The 24487-nt window shown below is 35.2% G+C and overlaps 1 protein-coding gene across 1 annotated transcript in view; it reads right to left on the bottom strand.

Moving 5' to 3' along the window:
• The window catches only part of LOC149772682 (uncharacterized), an 84487-nt gene that overhangs the window by 21216 nt on the left and 38784 nt on the right, over window positions 1-24487 (bottom strand). Inside the window, exons 7-10 of the mRNA XM_089947494.1 lie at window positions 21471-21531; window positions 10432-10456; window positions 4561-6614; window positions 2262-2336 (exon numbers count right to left, since the gene is read on the bottom strand). Of these exons, the coding sequence (XP_089803620.1) occupies window positions 2262-2336; window positions 4561-6614; window positions 10432-10456; window positions 21471-21531 (2215 nt within the window). The remainder of the gene's footprint in view (window positions 1-2261; window positions 2337-4560; window positions 6615-10431; window positions 10457-21470; window positions 21532-24487) is intronic.

Raw genomic sequence — 24487 nt, 5'->3', positions numbered from 1 at the left:
TTGACTCCAACATAGCACTATGAGCAGTTACCAAAACAAAATTCCCAAAAACTTTTTAAAGCTTATGAACAACTGCATCTCTGGCAAAAATATCTGAAAGCAAGTCAATACTGAGATCATTAATAACTTGGAATGTCCTAATAAACTTGTAGCATCTGATGATTTTGTAAGTATGAAATTTTTGAATGAAAATATAGTAGCCATTCAGTAAAGAAAGACAAACTTGAAGTTAAACAAGCCAGTTAATGTTGGTGTGGCAGTACTTGAGATATCAAAGTGGCTAATGTACCAACTTCATTACGATTTTTTAAGGTTAAGTGGCCTCATACACAGCTCTTATTCACAGACAATAACTTGCTAATGTACAAGATAGAAACTGATAATATTTACAAAGAATTTTATGATAAATGGGAACTGTTTGATCTTTCAGATTATCCAAAAAACAGTGGATTTCACTGCAGCAATAATAAAAAAGTAATAGGAAAATTTAAGGATGAGACGAATTTCATTCCTATTGTTGAGTTCATTGGATTGTGTAGAAAAATGTACTATCTAAAATTAGCTGATAACAAAGTTAAGAAATGAGCTAACGGAATAAAAACAAATGTGGTAGGTAAAGTCATATGTAGAGATGATGGCAGTAAGATCGAACTGTCATTAAATTTAGACTGATGTTATTATAAAATCTGGTCTTTATAATTTTGATGATAAAAGATACTGCTCTGATGGGATCAATACATTTGCATTAGGATAAAAAATGTCTGATGTTGACTTCAGCAAGGTGGATATTTTAGATTGGTTATTACAGTAAATTTTGTGTGAATGTTAGATATAGTAAAAAAATTTATGAAATATAAAATAAAAATCGCAGTAGTCTTGTTATGTGGGGCGTTTCTGAGCCAACCTTTTTCTGTCTGACGATGATGATGATTCAATGACGGATCCTCAAGTTAGACAATCGATAATGAAACTGACACTGTTGCCTCAACAAAGTTGTTTTCGTATTTTGTTTAGACTAACATTGGGAGTCCGGGAGGGGGTAGGAATCAAGTTGTCATCCAAATAAAAAATAGGGTTTTGGCTGAGAAACCCCACTTATCAATACTACTGTCCTGTAAAGTAAGATGGTAAGCCTAACCCAAGCCTAATGCCACCAAATGCCATTAACTGGCATCCTCTACAGCAAGACTGTATGCCTAGCTCCAGCCTAATGCCACTAAATGCCATTAACTGGCATCCTCTACAGCAAGACTGTATGCCTAGCTCCAGCCTAATGCCACCAAATGCCATTAACTGGCATCCTCTACAGCAAGACTGTATGCCTAGCTCCAGCCTAATGACAACTAACACTTGCAGACACATGGAGGACATCCACAAATACCATCAAGAATTAATATTAGTGTTGTTACATGCAGCAAGTCTGCTGGCTGATTATAATCATCATTTTAGGGCACAAAACAAAATTACTACCATAAAACTACCCACTGTTTGGGAGGAATGTCTCTGTCATGTATTTGTTTTTATATCCATTATATCCGAGAAGACTGTGTGTGTGTGGTTTGGATTTTTAATGTAGCTTTAACAATATTTCAGTCATATTGCTACGATAGCATGATGTCCCACCCAGTCCCATTATCCTGACACCAGACCGACCAGTCCTAACACTAACCTCTTAATGCTGAGTGCCAAGCAAGGCTGCTGTTAGTACCATTTTTGTAGGTCTTTGATAGGACATGACCGGGCATTGAACCCATGACCTCCCGCATCTGAGGCAGACGCTCTAACCACTAGGCCACCGGAGCGGGTATCTGTGAAGAGATCCATGACTAATTTAAATACTTCAGATAGTCTTGTTCAGGTCTGACTGTGACTTTCAGCATCCCAGGAGTTAATATAATCCAGGAATCTGTTCAATATCAGCCTGCCTTTATATAGCTAAACTATTCCTTGTGAAAATGCTCTCTTTCCTGACAAGGATTCTGGTTGCAGGTCGAATTGCCACTATTCGGAGTCACCTCTACAGTGATTATGGTGCTGTTTTTCATGTTTCTGTACACCTTTGTCATCAATATATACTTAATAGCATGAATTAGCAAACCAAATATGATCCCCCTCCTCCCAGTCCTGATAAACACAAAGATACCAACACAAAGATACCAGAAGAACTTACCAGTGCACAGAGACAAAAACAGGCTCACATGACTTCACAAAATATTTGCAAAACAGTGACTCTACAATATTGTACAACTAAATGCAGTTACCTTATCAGCTGACTGCTCCAAACACTCTTTAATATAGAAATCAAGATCTGCAATCTGCGGCACTGCACTCTTCCACTGAAGTTAAAGTAGGATGAGTATATTATATTTCTTAATGTTCATTCAAATTCATTTCACATAGCATTTGCATATGGCTATCATCGCCTTCTTTAATGATATAACAGCATGCATATATGCAATTAGAATGGACAATCAAGTGGCATTATCCACTTATACTGTCCAACAAATAATGATATAACAGTATGCATATATGCATTTACATTGGACAATCAAGTGGCAATATCAACTTATACTGTCCAACAATTAATGATATAACAGCATGCATATAGAATGGATAATCAGGTGGCATTATCCACTTATACTGTCCAACAATTAATGATATAACAGTATGCATATATGCATTTACAATGGACAATCAAGTGGCATTATTCTCTTATACTGTCCAACAATTAATGACATAACAGTATGCATATAGCATTTACAATGGACAATCATGTGGCATTATCCTCTTATACTGTCCAACAATTAATGATATAACAGTATGCATATATGTATTTAGAATGGACAATCAAGTGGCATTATCCACTTATACTGTCCAACAATTAATGATATAACAGTATGCATATATGCATTTAGAATGGACAATCAAGTGGCATTATCCACTTATACTGTCCAACAATTAATGATATAACAGCATGCATATAGAATGGACAATCAAGTGGCATTATCCACTTATACTGTCCAACAATTAATGATATAACAGTATGCATATATGTATTTAGAATGGACAATCAAGTGGCATTATCCACTTATACTGTCCAACAATTAATGATATAACAGTATGCATATATGCATTTAGAATGGACAATCAAGTGGCATTATCCACTTATACTGTCCAACAATCAAGTGACAGTATACATGTAAAATATTCTACATGTTCACAAATCTCTTGTCAGGATATTTGTTTGAATTGGGTCCTAATGGTGATTATTTATAGTGCTGTTAAACTGCAAGTTGCAGGCATAAAGAAGTGTAACCATATGCATAGCTACACAATGCAGATCACTAGTAACTAGTGAATTCACAACCAAAAACACTACAGGCACAGAGGCATGAAAATGTTGTGAATATTATTTTGATATTAATTTATCTTTGTTGTAGTAAGCCATGATGTCTATATAACTTACTTTAGTACCAATCTAATTTCTCTCCGAATTTTGTAAAATGGTGGAACAGCTGCAGAAAGATCAGCTGTTTAAGACAGTTTATATTGGATAAGGCAGCTGTCAAAAGAAAATATTCAGTATGTTATTTAAACAGCTCTTGTGAGGGCATTTGTTTGCACTGGGTGCAAATGGTGATTATTTATAGTGCTATTAAATTGTGAGTTGCATGCATAAATCAGTGTAACCATTCTAGTTAAACCAGCAGTTTCTATTAGCCATATGCTTAGGTACAAGATGCAGATCACATGTAAATATCTAAATTCACAACCTGAAACATTACAGGTGCTGATGCATGAAAATGTTGTGAATTTTGATACTGTGCTATGTTTCATACTTATGTTGGCCACCAATAATTGTTTCACATGATTGGAGGAAATATGCAACCCAGACTGAACCCTGCAACCTTAGGACAGACAATTACTAATTCAATACTTCCACAGAAAACACATAACTGGATCACAAAAAACATTTGGAATATATTTGATATAGGTCAGAACTCTTTCTGTAACAAACCTTGATAATGCCATCCTACAAGACCTATATAAATTACTTTGCAACAAGAAATATCTGATTATTAAAATTTTCTTATGGGTGAAAAATCATACATTATAACAAAGAACCAGTCTAGTTTGGTGCGACTTGTACTAATTTCTAGTATACCAGACAAATTGCATTCTGGAATTTTCCATTCCAGATCTGACTCCTATTCAGCTTTAGTCATTACTTATTACTGACTAGTATTTTCTTATTTAATTTCCCTCTTTCACTACAATTTTTCTTGTTAAACAATCAGATGTTTGATTCTGCACGTTTCTTAGTAAAATATGCCCCATAAAACAAGTTATGCAACCCAGAAAATATATTACACTAACAAATATCATGGACTCCAAGGCACAAATCTTCAGGTAACAGCACATGCCCCTAAATTTTCAAATCACTAAATTTGTTGCAATAAATTACCATCTGAAAATTTAGATTGCCACTTTATAAACTTTTGTGATTGCTTGTACAAACACAGCCATTGGGTCATTGCTGTTGTTGTTGTCCTGACTCACCAGCATGTGAAGAACAGCCTCCTCATTTTGCACATGATTTTCCATCAAGAGCAACAGTGAGATGTCTGAGTGCCTCTGCACATACAAAGTAAGGTCATTCAGTCCATCCATGTCTGGTGTCCATACCTTGGACAGGGTACTGTCTGATGACTGATCACTACTAAATGACCCTAAAAATGAGGTCTTTATCATAACATTCTGGGAATGATTTTTAAGACTTTGACCCTGTTCACCTTGTACTGTGTTTTGTTTCTCTGCTTTGTTGTCATGGCTAACAAAAGAAGTCATAATGTCCTTGACCTCTTCAGAAGTCATAACCTCAGTGTTGGAGCCTGAACCATGAGACTGAAATTGGAATTGTTCATCATCTAATTGAGTTGATGAAGTTATATGTTCTGAAGATGAAAAAGACGCCGATGACTTCTTGGAATGATTATCAATGTCAATAAAGCCATCATTTGCATGTTCTGCCACAAGCCTTCCCGTCATTTGTGCCTCACTTGCATCTTTCAATTCTGGATCAATATTTTCCTTTTCGTCATCGGAATGCAATCCTGATCTGGCAATACTCGATATAAGCAACAAAGATTTTCTAACTGTTTGCTTATCACTTTCTGTCTTGTAATTTTCAAGGTCACTTACATTTACTTCACCTGTTGCTTTTTCTGTTGTCCCAGATTCTGTTGCTACTTCTAAAGTCTCAGTTTCATGAATACCTGTCTCATTATTGCATGCTTCTGTCCTTGAGCTCTTGACATTATACAAGTATTCTTGTTCCTGAACAGAAACATCATCTTTTACAGTGCATGGGATTTGTTCCTTCTCAGTCTCGAAAACCTTTGAGTCTGAAACGTCCTGTTGCATATCGGAATTATTTTTTTCTATCAGACTGGCTGAAATAGCCTCTAACTGGGTAAGAGTTGTTGTCTGCTCATTACATTTTGTGTTATCCTGTTGATTCTGTGATGATAGAATCTTATTTTCTTCTATCGGATTGGCTGAAAAAGTCTCAAATTGGGACACATATGTTGTCTGCTCATTACATTTTGTGTTATCCTGTTGATTTTCTGATGATAGAATCTTATTTTTTTCTATCAGACTGGCTGAAAGAGTCTCAAATTGGGACACATCTGTTGTCTGCTCATTACATTTTGTGCTATCCTGTTGGTTTTCTAATGATGGAATCTCATCATCAACTCTTGGAACATCTGTATGCACAACTGAGTCATGGTCAGGGAGATGCTCATCAGTTCCACAAAGTAAACCATCTGAATCTACATTTACTTCAATTGAACATTTTTCTATATCAAGTGCACTATTTGTTTCTAATTCACTCTCACCTGAATTAACATTGTGATACTTATTTATGCTGCCTTCTACATAATGTGACCTCTTGTCATGACCTTTATCAGGATTCTCATTTTCCAATTCACTAACCGTCTCCTCTTCAGTAGAACCTCCTACCTCAAACTTTGCCCTCACTGCATTTTCACTGTTTTGAGTATTTTTCTTTTGAGATTCTTTATTTTTCTCAAAGAGATTGATTCGGTCTTTCTCTCTATGGGGCTCTGAATGTGTATCACTTTCTATTTCATACTTAGATTTCTCTCTATCTTTGTCACTGGGGCCCAAAAGCTTTTCATCTCTGTCCCCAAAGGGATCTGCTTTTGCAGAAAAACCAAGCATCACATTAATTTCTTCTTCCTCCTTCCTTTCACCACTCTTACATTCCACTAGTGGTACACCTACAATAGATGTAATGTGTCTTCTGTCAGTCCATGGTGATATTTCTTTCTGTGACAAACGTATTCCTGAATGTCCCAGGCCAAGTGAAGTACTATGACCTTCCTGAGGATTTGCTTGACGTCTTTTGGGAGATTTTTCTGTCCTGCTTTGAGTTTTGTCTTTTGTAGTTGCTAAACTTTCTCTACGCTTTGAAAATTCAGCAACTTTATAGTGTCTTTTAGCATCTGGGTGAAGAGGATGAACTGAAAAATAGTCATCATCTGTCAGGAAAACTGTCAGAAGTTTGCACCCCATCGGCATTTCAAAGTCTGAAATGTAAAGAAAATGCTGTGTGAAATGTTACATGTATTGTTTTTTGTGTTATCATTTCCAGCACTGATCCAATCATGTTTACATCATTTGCGTGTGCATATGATCTGTATATTAAAGCAGACAACACACCTGCTCTACATGCATCTCTAGTCTCTCAGGTTTTTTTGCTCAGAGTTGGCCCATAGTACATGCATTGCATGTAAATTTATGCTGTCATGGCAGACATTTAATCCATCAATCCATCATAAAGGACCTAGCGCAGTGGTCATTTTGTCTATGTCATGGCATACAGTGGACAGATCAAGCATTACCACCTCCTGCAGAAGTATACCAGGGAAATTATGTTACAGTAACAGTGGTCATCCAATGCATTGCATGGAACTTGTATGTTGCCTAAACTTACAGCACACAGTGTGCAATGTTCATATAAGCTGTACACTATACTTATAAAATTCAGATACCAGCTAAAGCACATAATAAACATACAATGCATGAAATGAAGGATAAATATTTTCAAGAAAGGAATCCTATGAGATAGTTTAGGTGTTTCCAAACATATAAAGTAGCCTAATGATATAACGAATTTAATTACCATGGCTATGCGGAAATGTGGGGGAGTCCGTTGTAAAAATATAAAACTTGTAAGTATGGGTGTGTTGATATAAAAGGAAGAAGACACTGAAGTTGTGTGTGACTTCATGAACTATTCAATTAATAAAATAAAAATGATAAACACTGATTCTTTTTTTGTTCTGCCAGCCACTTAAAACTTTTTTATTTATTTACAGAACATGATCCTGTACAATGATATACACACGACACAATTTTCCAAAAACTTTAAAATCAGAGAACTTGATGTAATGTGAAAGCACTGTTGATGAAATCCTACCAAGCACATGGTACTGTAGGCTTTCTTAACAGTTTAGTTCAAAAAATATGTTTGTACCTGCTGTTCTGAGGTATCCGATGAGCAATCATTGAAAAACAAAAATATTCCTGTCTCTATACCATATAAACAAAGGGAAAAATATCTTCCTAATTTTTCCCTTTATCACCTTTAGGTGGTCGCAGTTGTTTAATCGGGTTCAGGATTGGCTAGATACAACACATCATGTTCTCTACCTCATAAAATCCAAATTATATCCTGTGGATTATTGACCATCGATGGACAAAGTATTTGGCTGCTTTCAAGTAATGCCCAGATCTCCCTTAGTAAAATTCCCCCATTCTCCAAATAAGAAGCCCCTCTACTGAATAGAGTAGAATGCAAATATTGTAGCAAAGTTTGGTTATCTGAAAATACTTACCCAATCACATTACAATTAAACCCTCCTAAACCTCCCAGCAAATGTGAGCACCCTCCCTGAGGTATTGCTAAAGCTAAACCTAAGTAAACAACCCTAACCACATAGTGGTGGTATCAGTAGTAAATAGGGGGATTTCTTCCCTTTGTCTAAATGGTATATATAGACAAGGAATGACAAAATATTTTTGTCCTTCCATGATTATAGGGTTTGATAGGTTGCAGAGCTTCTTGCTTGGATTTAAAGTGATTGTTTACGAAGTATTCTTGAAGATAAATAATTTACTGAAATATCTTTTCCTTTGATTGTTTTAATTGTATGCAGTGTTGGTGGCTGTATCTTCAGACTTTAAAAAAAAATCTTAATCAGATATCTATTTTTCCATTGAGAAAACATTTCATTTACAAAAAGAGTCACCTACAATTTGCTGAGTTCTTTTTTCTCTACTTTGGGTTAAACAATATTATTATATTTAAGTGAGCTGATGCAACAACATCCCACAGTAAAAAATAGAATCAACCATGAGTTGATGCAGACACATCCCAAAGTAAGTACAATGAACCTTAACTTGAGTTGATTTAACTCCATCCCACAGTAAGATGTAGGATGAACCTTAGCTTGTGCTGATGCAACCACATCCCACAGAAAGCTGAACGAACCTTAACTTGAGCTAATGCAACCACATTCCACAGCAAGAAGTCAGATGAACCTTGAGTTGATGTTACCACATCCCACAGTAAGATGTCAGATGAACCTTGATTTGATGCAACCACATCCCACAGTAAGACGTCAGATGAACCTTAAGTTGATGCAACCACATCCCACAGTAAGACGTCAGATGAACCTTAAGTTGATGCAACCACATCCCACAGTAAGACGTCAGATGAACCTTAAGTTGATGCAACCACATCCCACAGTAAGACGTCAGATGAACCTTAAGTTGATGCAACCACATCCCACAGTAAGACGTCAGATGAACCTTAAGTTGATGCAACCACATCCCACAGTAAGACGTCAGATGAACCTTGATTTGATGCAACCACATCCCACAGTAAGATGTCAGATGAACCTTGATTTGATGCAAGCACATCCCACAGTAAGATGTCAGATGAACCTTGATTTGATGCAACCACATCCCACAGTAAGATGTCAGATGAACCTTGATTTGATGCAACCACATCCCACAGTAAGACGTCAGATGAACCATAAGTTGATGCAACCACATCCCACAGTAAGACGTCAGATGAACCTTGAGTTGATCCAACCACATCCCACAGTAAGAAGTATGATGAACCTTGAACTTGAGGCATTTTGTGGAAACATGTGAAGAGTTTGACACATACTCATAAGACAGAAAAATGTGTGTGTGTGATTTAGATTTTTAAAGTAGCTTTAAACAAATTTGAGTCATATATCTACGACAGAAAAAAATGAAATTGCTACCAATATATAAAGTATCGTATAAGAAATATGTAAACAATGGAAACCAAACCATAAGATTTGTAGAGGATTGGGAAAGAATATTTTTTAAGTGACTGACTCTGCATTGTGTTTTCAAAGCATTCAGTGACAACCAAAGCTGTGATGTGCTAAACATAATCTACAATGCACTGTCTAGAAAATTTTAACTCTGACACTCAGCTATTTAAATTTCATGATAGTCAAAATAAAACTGAGGGTAATGACACTTTAATTCGTTCCTGTATGCAGAACTATAAAAATAACTATTACTGAAGCACAGATGTATCTCTAAAAAGAATTATATTTACAGATATTTACTGCATATGATTGGGTGATGCTGACGAAAAAGAGCAGATAAAACTAAAGGACTGCTTAACTGGAAATCAATCATGATGTAACAAGTCATTTTCATTGCATGATTCAAAAAATGGTGGGCTAATATTTTATGACAAAAATGGAGTATTATTGTCAAGCCTTAAAATGGAGGATATCATATGTGTTCTATATATTTCAGCTCATTCTGGATTGTAAAGTCCATATGAGCATTATACATTAGTATGTCTTATACACAAAGAAATGAGCTGTACTCATTCTGGATTGTCAAGTCCATATGAGCATTATACATTAGTATGTCTTATACACAAAGAAATGAGCTGTGCTCATTCTGAATTGTCAAGTCCATATAAGCATTATACATTAGTATGACTATAACACAAAGAAATGAGCTGTACTCATTCTGGATTGTAAAGTCCATATGAGCATTATACATTAGTATATCATATACATAAAGAAATAAGCTGTGCTCATTCTGGATTGTAAAGTCCATATGAGCATTATACATTAGTATGTCCTATACAAAAAGAAATGAGCTGGGCTCATTCTGGATTGTAAAGTCCATAAGAGCATTATACATTAATATGTCTTATACACAAAGAAATGAGCTATGTGTTATAATACCTGCACATCACTGAACGCTGTTGTTAAAATACAGTGCAATCCAACTCAACCATACAAGTATTTAGAAACAGTTTAAATAAAACATATTTACCTGTATGTAACAGAAAACATGGAAGCTGAAAGAAAAAAAGAAAGTTCAACTTAATCAGACATTCTAACAACACATTTATTTGTAAGTGTATAAAACCAATTCAAAGTAGGCCAAAAATTCTAAATAAAATTCTAACGATTAAAATAAATCAATTTTGTAAAAATGAATTGTTTTGGTGATTTACAACTAAAATTGAACAATATTTAAAAATGAGAGTTCAGCCACTTTTAAGGCCACTCGACATAAGAGAAGACTTGCAAGACAGTAGACTTAGGATGGTTTTACTAATGAAGTCATAAAAACAACATTGTTCATGTATTAACATTCTTCTCACTTTGTTTTCTTTCTGATATTGTTTTCACTGTTTAATTAATGAGACATATGTCATCTTTTTACTACAGATAATTGTGTATAATAACACTTCATAGACTTCCCAAATAAGTCTACCTCTTTATTATAACCTTCATTCTAATGCAAAATCAGATATTACACAGTATGATATAGAACCTGTTACCACAATTAAACCATTGCACCTCAACTACTCAGTCAAATGTAGGACAATATGCATTGAACTACTCGATCAAATGTAGGACAATATGCATTGAACTACTCAATCAAATGTATGACAATATGCACTGAACTACTCAATCAAATGTAGGACAATATGGGTTGAACTACTCAATCAAATGTAGGACAATATGGGTTGAACTACTCAATCAAATGTAGGACAATATGGGTTGAACTACTCAATCAAATGTAGGACAATATGGGTTGAACTACTCAATCAAATGTAGGACAATATGGGTTGAACTACTCAATCAAATGTAGGACGATATGGGTTGAACTACTCAATCAAATGTAGGACAATATGGGTTGAACTACTCAATCAAATGTAGGACAATATGGGTTGAACTACTCAATCAAATGTAGGACAATATGGGTTGAACTACTCAATCAAATGTAGGACAATATGGGTTCAACTACTCAAACAAATATAGGACAATACAGGTTTAACTATTCAATTAAATGTATGACAATTGAGTTGAAATACTTAATTAAATATATGACAATATGGGTAGAAAAATATAAAAATATAACCAATATGAGAATATTAAATTTACAAATACAACATAAAGAAATTATAATTAAATTGACATAAAACAAAAGTATTACTGCATGTTTGACTGGCTTTTTCTATATCTTCCCCTACACTGGATGCATATTCATCAAAAGTTGGATCAATTTTGCAAAACCCTCAGTATACATCTGAATGAAATTTTATTCTAACTGAAATTCTGATCTGTCAAAATGTATTAACCTAAGGTAGAATTTGAGCTTGGTGCAAAAATAATTTCAAGAATGTAGGACAAGAATTTCTGGAATATTAATTACTACAATTTCATTTATTTTTTACTGATCAAAATTTCTTGTTTGGCAAAAAAAGCTAATTTTCCTGAAACGTTTTGATCCCTTGATGACTGATAATACCTGATCACATTACACTGGGATGGCTTTCTCTGTTACCTTTGATCCCTTGATAATACTTACCTAATCACATTACACTGGGATGGCTTTCTCTGTTACCTTTGATCCATTGATAATTGATAATACTTACCTGATCACTTTACATTGGGATGGCTTTCTGTTACCTTTGATCCATTGATATTGATAATACTTACCTGATCACATTACATTGAGATGGCTTTCTCTGTTACCTTTGATCCATTGACAATACTTACCTGATCACATTACATTGAGATGGCTTTCTGTTACCTCTGATCCATTGATAATTGATAATACTTACCTGATCACATTACATTGAGATGGCTTTCTCTGTTACCTTTGATCCATTGATAATTGATAATACTTACCTGATCACATTACGCTGAGATGGCTTTTTGTTACCTTTGATCCATTGATAATTGATATAACTTACCTGATCACATTATGTTGACATGGCTTTCTCTGTTACCTTTGATCCATTGATAATTGATAATACTTACCTGATCACATTACACTGAGATGGCTTTCTCTGTTACCTTTGATCCATTGATAATACTTACCTAATCACATTACACTGGGATGGCTTTCTCTGTTACCTTTGATCCATGGATAATTGATAATACTTACCTGATCACATTAAGTTGAGATGACTTTCTCTGTTACCTTTGATCCATTGATACTTGATAATACTTACCTGATCACATTACATTGAGATGGCTTTCTCTGTTACCTTTGATCCATTGATAATTGATAATACTTACCTGATCACATTATGCTGAGATGGCTTTCTCTGTTACCTTTGATCCATTGATAATTGATAATACTTACCTGATCACATTACACTGAGATGGTTTTCTCTGTTAGCTTTGATCCACTGATAATTGATAATACTTACCTGATCACATTACGCTGAGATGGCTTTCTGTTACCTTTGATCCACTGATAATTGATAATACTTACCTAATCACATTACGCTGACATGGCTTTCTCTGTTACCTTTGATCCATTGATAATTGATAATACTTACCTGATCACATTATGCTGAGATGGCTTTCTGTTACCTTTGATCCATTGATAATTGATAATACTTACCTGATCACATTACGTTGAGATGGCTTTCTCTGTTACCTTTGATCCATTGATAATTGATAATACTTACCTGATCACAATACATTGAGATGGCTTTCTCTGTTACCTTTGATCCATTGATAATTGGTAATACTTACCTGATCACATTATGCTGAGATGGCTTTCTCTGTTACCTTTGATCCATTGATAATTGATAATACTTACCTGATCACATTACATTGGGATGGCTTTCTCTGTTACCTTTGTTCCATTGATAATTGATAATACTTACCTGATCACATTACACTGAGATGGCTTTCTCTGTTACCTTTGATCCATTGATAATACTTACCTAATCACATTACACTGGGATGGCTTTCTCTGTTACCTTTGATCCATGGATAATTGATAATACTTACCTGATCACATTAAGTTGAGATGACTTTCTCTGTTACCTTTGATCCATTGATACTTGATAATACTTACCTGATCACATTACATTGAGATGGCTTTCTCTGTTACCTTTGATCCATTGATAATTGATAATACTTACCTGATCACATTATGCTGAGATGGCTTTCTCTGTTACCTTTGATCCATTGATAATTGATAATACTTACCTGATCACATTACACTGAGATGGTTTTCTCTGTTAGCTTTGATCCACTGATAATTGATAATACTTACCTGATCACATTACGCTGAGATGGCTTTCTGTTACCTTTGATCCACTGATAATTGATAATACTTACCTAATCACATTACGCTGACATGGCTTTCTCTGTTACCTTTGATCCATTGATAATTGATAATACTTACCTGATCACATTATGCTGAGATGGCTTTCTGTTACCTTTGATCCATTGATAATTGATAATACTTACCTGATCACATTACGTTGAGATGGCTTTCTCTGTTACCTTTGATCCATTGATAATTGATAATACTTACCTGATCACAATACATTGAGATGGCTTTCTCTGTTACCTTTGATCCATTGATAATTGGTAATACTTACCTGATCACATTATGCTGAGATGGCTTTCTCTGTTACCTTTGATCCATTGATAATTGATAATACTTACCTGATCACATTACATTGGGATGGCTTTCTCTGTTACCTTTGTTCCATTGATAATTGATAATACTTACCTGATCACATTACACTGAGATGGCTTTCTCTGTTACCTTTGAGCCATTGATAATTGATAATACTTACCTGATCACATTACATTGGGATGGCTTTCTCTGTTACCTACAAATCAACCCATCCCAAAAAGACACCCCCACATTTCGAATATATTATATAAAGGGAAGCAACTCTTAATGTTAACTACCAGTTCTACCCACCAGTTGGCTACCGTTATACCAAATGTAACTGGAGCTAAACCTTAAAGAAAGCTAATATTGTGAGAAAGGGTGGAAAGGATTATTTGTAATGTGATCAGGTAAGTATTATTAAAAAAACATAGTATACTTAATAATTTGCTTTCTGCTACAAATACATTACCTAATCACATTACATCAAGCAAATACGTGAGACAGAAATGCTGAGCATCCTATTTTTACCTGTTTTGCCCAGTAGCATAACAAATGAAATTCTTCTAATGTTAGTTTAGCAGAACAGGAGACCTTTAATTTATACATTTGCAACGAAGATCCTTGAAGGATTCCACACTTGATTATGGTCTCACCATTAAAATTTACCAGGCAAATCTAGTGAAAGTAGCCAGTACCACCTGGTTCCAAGGTTGTGCTGTTATGAATAGGGAGTGGTCACTGTCTTTGTAGCTACCATTTGCCAGATAAGATTCATTTCTCTCTTTATTCCAAGACAGGACCTGGAAAAAGCAGTCTGGGTATGCCATCGTATCTCTCTCATTGTGACATTATATTCAAACACCCGATACCAGGCTAATTGTGGAAATTGACTGAAATCATCGTGATGAGAGAGTTCAGTGTATGCAGATTTTCTAACTCCCTTTAACCAAGCTTTTAGCACTTGTGTTGCTATGTCCTGTGTTCCAGACTTGAGGCAGAAAAATCCTGGCAAGGACGTTGTGGATACTCTGTGTGCATTTCAGATAAAATCTGTAAATAGTACATGATTATGGAACTTTGCCTCTCAAAACTTATCAATCAAATGAGAAAGGATGAATAATTATTGCTCACTGTCAAGAAAACCAACCTGTTTTCAGCAATAAAACCAATTTGTGTAACTAAGACAACTCATCCATTGGAACAGGAACTGTGCGTAGTTTAAGTCCACAGAGAGAGCATTGTAGATCACTCTGCATGAAGGGGCAAGTGCTTTAAGAAAGAAAGTTTTATATGATAGCTGACTAACTAACATGGGTCATGGGCTTGAACTTGGATGAGTTAAGCCATGTCAACAACTAGGAAAGATTTCATTTTGGGAATAATGTTATATGGATAAAATTAATTGGACAGCAAGCTGGAAAGGTTCTTGTTGTGTCTAACTTAACTGGACAGCAAGCTGGAAAGGTCCTTGTTGTGTCTAACTTAACTGGACAGCAAGCTGGAAAGGTCCTTGTTGTGTCTAACTTAATTGGACAGCAAGCAGGAAAGGTCCTTGTTGTGTCTAACTTAATTGGACAGCAAGCAGGAAATGTCCTTGTTTTGTCTAACTTAATTGGACAGCAAACAGGAAAGGTCCTTGTTGTGTCTAACTTAACTGGACAGCAAGTTGGAAAGGTCCTTGTTGTGTCTAACTTAATTGGACAGCAAGCTGTAAAAGTCCTTGTTGTGTCTAACTTAATTGGACAACAAGCTGGAAAGGTCCTTGTTGTGTCTAACTTAATTGGACAGCTAGCAGGAAAGGTCCTTGTTGTGTCTAATAACATCTCATCCATGATGTTGAAATGTGTCTGATATCATGGACCTGTATAAAGGGAAAGAAGTTGGCAAATTGAAGCATGGTGGCTGAGAGTTATCTGATGTGACTGATGACACCAGTCATTGAAATCCTGCCATTTCCCTTTGTATGCCTCCAGCATTTCCCTTTGTATGCCTCCAGAGCAGAGAACCTCTAGCTGTTGTGATATCTCCACAATCGAAGTTCCCAACTGATTTTCACACAATTCACACAAGGCATCCCTGACAAGAGCTGGATATGGGTGGAACAGTGGTGGCATGGAAGGAACAGTGGTGACCCGGGCTTTTTGAAAGCAGAGTGAGATTTATTATGACTTTCCTTAGTATTGATAGGGCTAGCAGATCTTTGATCTGGGATTTGTTCGTTATAGAGGGGCAATCAGAACTATTTGACAGTTTGTGTCTCTCACTTTCTGAACTACTTTGGATATCTGGATTGATGGAGAGAAGGCATTAAGTCAATACTGCCTCCCAGTTGATTGAATAGAGAATGCCCATAAATCTGGCTCCAGAAATGGAGATGAAGATGGGAAATTTTTGTTCCACCTTCTCATGAAAAGATTCATCATAGTCCTCTCCTTGACAGTGAGTGAGCAAAACTGTTAACTTCTCTTGGTGGGTGGCAGACCTGGATATTTATCTATTACTGAGCGAACCATGGAAGGTAATTACAGTGTGACCCTGCTATAATACGGTAGTTGGGAGCCATAGAACTTGACTGTTATAAGCAACCAGGTCAGTCAGCTGAAGAAAATGATGTATGTACCCCAAAAATTTGGTAGGGGGTAAGAGGTAGATAATAAATGCGGGCGGTAAAATACGTGCTTCATTGGCACAGTTACCATCTTAAATCAATGCATATTCAATGAGAAATACACCTGTAGTGAAAACAGAGAAGGCATATATAATATTTTACTTTATTTAGAGAACCACGGATTGGTTCATATACATGTGTACTGTTTGTATATACATGTCTTATGTATAGCATGAATAGAGTATCAACACTGTGTACAAACCTGCAAATCTCATCACATACACTGAATCCCCATATCTTATCACATACAGCAAATCCACAATACAAGTAATTCTACTCAGAGGATAAACACAGTACAATCACATAGCAAATGATGAAGCACATTTACTTTTCAATATGTCCCAAGTCTGTAAATGTTTGCATTTTAAGCAACTGTTGGTAGCGTTCATAAGCACAAACTTTTTCACTGCAAAAAGGAAACTTTCACGGCACAGGAAATGTGTTCCAGTCACGTTGGAAAATGAAAAAATCAATCAGATTCCATTGCTTTTATTTAAGTTTGGTACTGACTTCTTTGAAGAAAAGTTCTTTGTTTTTACTGAAGATTTAGTCAGCTTTCTTTGATGAAAGGTGCATGCATTATTGAAGTCACCGCTAAAGACCAGCTTTGGAGAACCAAACAAATGTCCATTTTTTTTATTGTGGTGGCAACATCAAACAATTGTACTGCATGATTAAGACTGATTTTTTCCCATTTGCGAAGTACGGTTTCATAACCGTTGGTGCTTCAAAGGTAATGTTTTCTTTGAAATTTCAGCAAACGATTTTATCTGGGTGCATTTTTAAAAAGGGAATTGGCAATGATTTGGTCAGTTGTAGTTACATTTCCTTTTTTTATAGATTTGTGGTAGCGGAGTGATGTTGCCTTCCACTCATGCATCAGAAATTTAACAAAGGGTCAACGGATGATAGAGATGCAGGTGTTCTGGTCTGATGACAAGGATTAGTACAGACAATGTGGGTGGTCTGAAAGATTTAATTCGGAGTGAAACAAAGAGGAATTTTACATACCATCCACACACAAATGTCAGTCTATGTAAATATATTAATTACTAGTAAGCGGACAAAAATCCGACGAAGGATAGATTAAGAGATAATGCCTATTCTCGTTGAGCGGATATCTCACAACATACAGTACTCATGCGCAATGTCAACATAAGCAGATTATGATATAATAATGCACTGTAAAGATGGTTTTTCAATATGGACAAAGAAATTGTTTATGTAAACAATAGATAAATATCATTGCATTTTATATCAAGTTTGCGGCTTCCTTTCACAGGGCCTCAGAAACCGAGTTTAAACAGCCAACAATGTCGCCAAAACAAATTTGACAGATGGTATATTTTGCCACCAATAAAGAAAATAAAATCGCAGTTAGCGACAATGGAGAAGCCCTCTGCAACCTTAAAATAAATTTTTTACACTTTATTTTTCTTACTTTTAAGAATAAAAAACTATATTTATGTGTATGAGAAAAATACATAAAAAAATTTCAGGAGCTACGCCATGATCGTCTTGTATTATTCCTGAGTGATCCCCTCCCCCAAAATGATAATAAGTTTTACATTTTTTCGTACTTTTAAGAAAGAATTTTCGTTTTCATGTGCGAGAAAAATACATGTACAGTGGAGCCTCGTTAATCCGGACACATTTGTTCCCAGCGAATATGTCCGGATTAACAAGTTTTCCGGATAATTGAATCATGCACATTTTTTATTTTACGATATCATCAAACTGTATATATGTACATGTATATGCTTGCTTTAAATGTAATGTACTGTATATTCAATAATGGTTGAAATAAATTAATGAATACATCTATTAATTTGTGTTTATTTCACGTTATTATAACATGTGCTTGTACGTATATATACAGTAAATAGAAGTTTAGACAATTAACACATCAAACACATCACACTATGTTCATGTACATGTATGTACTGTACATACATTTATTATGTCAATTTCCTGAAGAAGTCTGTAACCTTTGTTTGCCTGGATTCTTTGAAGCCCTATACTGTTCACAGCTTAAAAATGTCAACTGTATTTGCATAGCAAACAATAAACTGTGATTGTTACATACAATTGGTAAACAAATAAAGAGGCTTAATGACACTTTTAATTTATTTACCATATGTTATGTCAAAAAGCGTGGACGATTTGATCCCAGTGTGTTTATTTAATTATTAACACCCCCGTCGGTGACTAGCTAAAACAGACATTGTTTATACAATCGCTGGTTACAATATGGTCATGCTACTTAGTTATTGATAGTGGCCATAGATTCTCAAAGGCTTCACAACTGTGTTTTATGTATTATTCTTCTGATTGTATTTTCACATACGATTTATCGAATTTTCTTATTTTTGGACAGATTATTTCCAGATTATCGAGACAAGTTTTAATGTAATTTTACACTTTGGTCCCCGATTTTGATTTCCGGATCCGGAACGCAGATTTCTTGATTAACGGAGCAAATTAACGTTTAGGAATTAATTTCCCGTTGAATTATGTCCGGATAGTGAGGTTTCCGAATAAACGGAGTCCGGATTAACGAGGCTCCACTGTATATAAAATATCAGGAGCCATGCTGCCACTTTGTTACATCCACATTCATGCTTTAACAGAGCGTACTATAGCAGGGTCACACAATATCTACCATGACACTTAGGAACTGTGATTTTGTCAGTTTCTTTTGAAAAGATATGTGACCACTACAAAATGGTCTGAGAGTATCAGGACCATATGTCCATCCTTTCTTTCAATTGAAGCATTGGAAGCATTAAGAATGGTGTTCATTTCTAGGAGTCTAATATATAGAGCCCACTTTGAAAAGTCCACTTGAGTGTCATAAAGTCTGGTAACAAGTGTGCTTGCCTAACAGACTGGCAACACTACAAGTCATTATTTCTGGTAGACTTTCAAACATTTGCTTCCCATGACCCACTTCATGTCTTCCATTTGAGGAGAGGCTTTGATGTTGGTTGAGAGTATAAAATTTAAATCAAGATAACCAGTGAAAAGTTACCTTTGTGCTAAAAGGGTCATTTGTAGAGATAATCATTTTGTTATACATCCTCTCTGATGTATGAATTCTGTTTTTGATGCATTTAGGAGAAAGACTTACAAGACTGATGTGAGAAGAAAATGTTGCTCCAAGGCTAATGAAAAAATAGTCTAGTGCCTATAAGTGTACCACAACCTGGCAGGGGAATTTTGTAAGCCACTGATGGATGGTGCGAGACTTGGAGGATAAGAAACATTTTCTTTCTCTCATTCCTACCAGTCAGTGAAAGGTAGGGGTGTATGAATAACTAAAATTTGCCTGGCTACAGTTACTCTGTCAGTGAGAATTCCCTCTATTGGTCCCTATTAACAACTGTTAATTCTCTGAACATCCAGATACCGAGATGGAGGGTTAACCCTTGTGCTGCATGTTGTCTGACCTCCTCAATTTGGCCCCTGAACAGAAATGGAGAACCAAATGCAAGAGTGTGCAATGTTACCAAGTAGTAATGTTTTAAAAGAGTGCAGGAGTCCCTCTCTTCTGATTAAGTCCATGATGTATGAGGCCATTTAGGCATTAGTCATGATGTGGTTAGGGTTAGGATTAGGGAAAGGCAAAATGACTCAACAGATCACATGCGTTAATTGTTTCAGGCCTTCTCACTGAGGTGATATATTGCCTAGGACGCTAAGTGAAATAGTGAAGAAGTTGATACAATGTTTCTCACTAGCTTGAAGCTGGTTTTGACAACATAAAGATCAACCTAGTGACAAAGTGCGGCAGACATGTCAAGGGAGGAAATAAATTTGTTGAGAATGGATTCAATGGAGAACATATTTGTAGCATGAGAGTAAATATAAAATCTGGTTACAGCCAAGTATAATGGCAGCCACCGAGTGGGTCAAAAGGGTAGCAAACCTGCAAGAGTTGCTTCCCTTTGACTATATAATCTGTAGACAGAAAGGCATTTTTGTCTTTCTGATAAGACTGGATTCGGATGTAGTTGAGAAAGGTATCCTAATATAATGTGATCAGGCAATGTAGCTGATAGCGAAATGACATTATTGTTCATACTTAAAGTCATGGAACAGAGAAGAGTGCGTTCTTGCCTTCACAGCAGAATTATTTGTCTTGATTTTTTAATCACAGCCAAGATATTAAATAAATTTAGACAGAAAAAATGTAACTTCAAAGAAAACAATTTAACTTCACAGAAAAGTATGCAGTTAATAAGCATAACAGAACTGAAGCATTTGTTGTTATTGTTAGGTCAGCAACTACTCTGGATACAGAAAGGTACCATCACCAGATTATTTTGTGATGAATTCATATAAAATCAAATGAATGAGTGTCAGAGACTTTATTTGGGGCAAGCCTTCTTTTAATTATTTTTGTTAACTCGTACTAATCATGTATTCTGGTTATTAACAAATTAAATTAATGAAAATATTGTTGACAAATTGGCCCCTATTTCACTAAATATTTCCAACAATTTTCTAAAAACTGAAATTCTGAATTATCTTCCTTATGATATTTCTGTCAAAGCTGGTATTTTCATGAGAGATAAATATAAAAAGAGTTTTAAAAAAAATCTCTTGAGAAATCGCTTAAATTTGATGAAATCCTAAAATTTTCCTCAGAGATAAGACAGTTCTAATTCCAGATTATATACAACAACTTCAACTTAATACAGCAATAACTATAGCAAATATATCCAAAAAGGATAAATTTCTTCATCAAAAAGCTTACCTTAGATTGTGCCAATAATAGAAGTTTGGTCAATTCTGGTGTGAGCTGACTGCAAACAACTCTATAAATCATGAAGAAGAAAAAATGTATTAAATAAAGCCATACATATTCCCAAAACCAATTTTTAACTTATGTTAATTTAATTTAAATTGTTTGTTAGTTTTCATTTTTTTAATTTATTTACAAGTGATTGCAATGTAATATTGTTTGCTGGACTTGACCTAGAGTTCATTTCTTCTTGACCTGATTGACTTCTTTTTGAAAAACATTTTTTTTTTCATTCATGTAAACAACTAATAATAGCTTCATTATTCTCTATGTGTATGAGCTATTTATCAGAATTGTTTTTCAGGTAAACATGTTGATTTGGGTCAGGGTTTTGGAGATTCTAAAGGTAATTTTATATGCTAATGTGTTGTAAATAAACAAGGATTATTAGATCAATCCAAAAGGTCATTTTCCGTTTAGAAAATGCTGATTTGTGACTAGCAGAGAACTATATTATCTTGTGCTGTGAGGATTTTATCAGTCATGCTTTAACATCTAGCACTTTAAGTTGTAGTATGTTGTGTCCAGTTTGGGTTGAATTTTATTTGTTTCAAATTATTGTAATCCAGTGATTATTTTCTCTTGAAATACAAAAGTGCTCTGACAAAATTCTTGGATAAAGACATTCATTGGAATTTATACTGAATTTAAACCTGGAATAATATTTATGTGATTCAACAAGAGACTGTTGACACATCAGCACTTTATGGACCATAACAGACATGTCATCGCCTTCAATTCTGGATCTCTATTGGGACTTGAAATGAGTTTTATTCAGGACTTCTTATTACTAGGACTTGTCTTTAATTCTTGGAGTATTTTTGGATTTAATTCACAATGAAGTAAGTTATTTTTTCTAATTTTTCACTTTGTATTCAAGAGAAATAAATTATTTGTTAAATTTTACAAAGCTTGTTGTCTTCCCTCTTTTCTGTTACTTATTTTAAGAGTGTCACGTTTACCTGCCCACGATTACATAAGTCAGGAACAAAGGAATGGGTTAGCACAATGGGTATGTCGACCCTGCAATGTTGCGGCAATTTTTGTTTGTACAAGAACCGCCCCGTTAGGTGTTAACATTCGCATATAGATGTTATAAGCTTTGTTCTAAGAACAAAGGACCCTCAACACTATTGTAAATCTCCCCGCTTTGACAGATAGCCTGAGGCTCGTCTGTTAAGCTGAACCGACTGGGGGTAGAATTGATATCCAATCAGAACTGAAGAAGGGTGGGGCCATCAATTTAAACCAGAACTTAAGAGTCAGTCAGACTGATAACGAATTAGTGATTTGTAAGCCGTCATACTGGTAAAGCAGAATATACTCACTCCGAGGGAGCCACTCGTGATTTGGCGGGAAAACTCTTAGTACATTCTAAGGACAGAAAGCTTCGTAAAGGTCAGTGAGTTATTTGCTTGATTGTTGCAGAATGTTACGGCATTGTAATTGTAATTAAGTGCAGTATGTATATTTACTTTAATAGAATCGTTAGCACATAGAATTACCCTTGTATTGTTTAATTTACATGCATACTTGAGAAATGAGCTATGATTATGTAATATGGATATTTGAATATTTGTGTACACTTGTGGGAGTGTAAAGTACAGAAATGCGTTAGATTATTGTGATATTGTTGAGAATAATGAGATTAAGAATATTTATATATATATATTGATGTGATGCAATTAAGTGATTTCTGTATGATAAGTAGGATACCGCTCTTATTGCAACGTTGTTTCTATAAGAACATGTGTGTTTTTTGATGTGCACGAATGTGTGACCAAAGATGTAGATAACGTTGATCTGTTGATTGATTGATTGTTGATTTAGTGTGAGCAAGATGGCTAACACAAATGCTAACGTCCTTGTGTTTTTCGTAGGAAGCTTTAGGGGACAGAGTAGTCAAGTCCCGAGTCTCAGAGAGACAGAATATTAGTAGGCGGAGAACAAGCTTCATTGAAGGAGAAATAGAGAATAGAAGTAGGCGGGGAACAAGCCTCATTGAAGGAGAAAGAGAGAAAGAAAGGAGGAGGAGAAAAGAAGACAAAAGGGGAAGAGGACAGGAAGAATCGGAGAATACCGGAAAGAGGAAAGCAATTGGCATAGTAAACACATATGAGTAGAAACCAAGTACAGGGGAAAGCCATCTCACACTATAATCACATAATGAAATAGGTTGTCACATGGTTGAGAGGAAGTAGATTGGTTGAGAAATTAATATCGTTTAATTTGTATTAAATTGTTATTCTTTTGGATTTCACCTTTGTGTTCTTAATAATTTAATTGTCGGTATTGCTGACTGGGGGCTTGGAGCTTTACCTCTCTCTATCACTAATTTCACTTCCTACAAAAACGAGCCAGGGTGGGAATTTCACAGTAATTCAAATAAATATCGGGAGCACCCCACCCCAACGCATAAGAGTGAGTCACATAGAACTTCACAAAGAGCATAGACTAATATTAACAATAGTGCCAAACAGTATACACCACTGCGTTTACCACCATAATCAACCCAGTGTCAAAGCATTTTAACTTATCTGACAACAGCATAGATTGTGATAAATATCAGATAATATAAATTATTAAATCTGATCCAGAGCTCTCCAGTAATATTATTTTTTGGAAAGGTATAGAACTTTTTTGGATATACCAATTACACACTCTACATCCAATATCATGTACCAATTACATACTCTACATCCAATATCATGTACCAGTTACACACACTACATCCAATATCATATACAAATTACATACTCTACATCCAATTTTATGTACCAATTACATACTCTACATCCAATATCATATACCAATTACACACTCTACATCCAATATCATGTACCAATTATACACTCTACATCCAATATCATGTACCAATTACACACTCTACATCCAATATCATGTACCAATTACACACTCTACATCCAATATCATGTACCAGTTACATACTCTACAGTTGGTAGGGATTA

This window comes from Sinohyriopsis cumingii, unplaced genomic scaffold, assembly GCF_028554795.1.
Source record: "Sinohyriopsis cumingii isolate HCF-2022 unplaced genomic scaffold, ASM2855479v2 utg001276l, whole genome shotgun sequence".
NCBI lineage: Eukaryota > Metazoa > Mollusca > Bivalvia > Unionida > Unionidae > Sinohyriopsis > Sinohyriopsis cumingii.
Note: the sequence above shows the minus strand (reverse complement) of the source record. Positions and strands in the feature narration are given on the sequence as shown.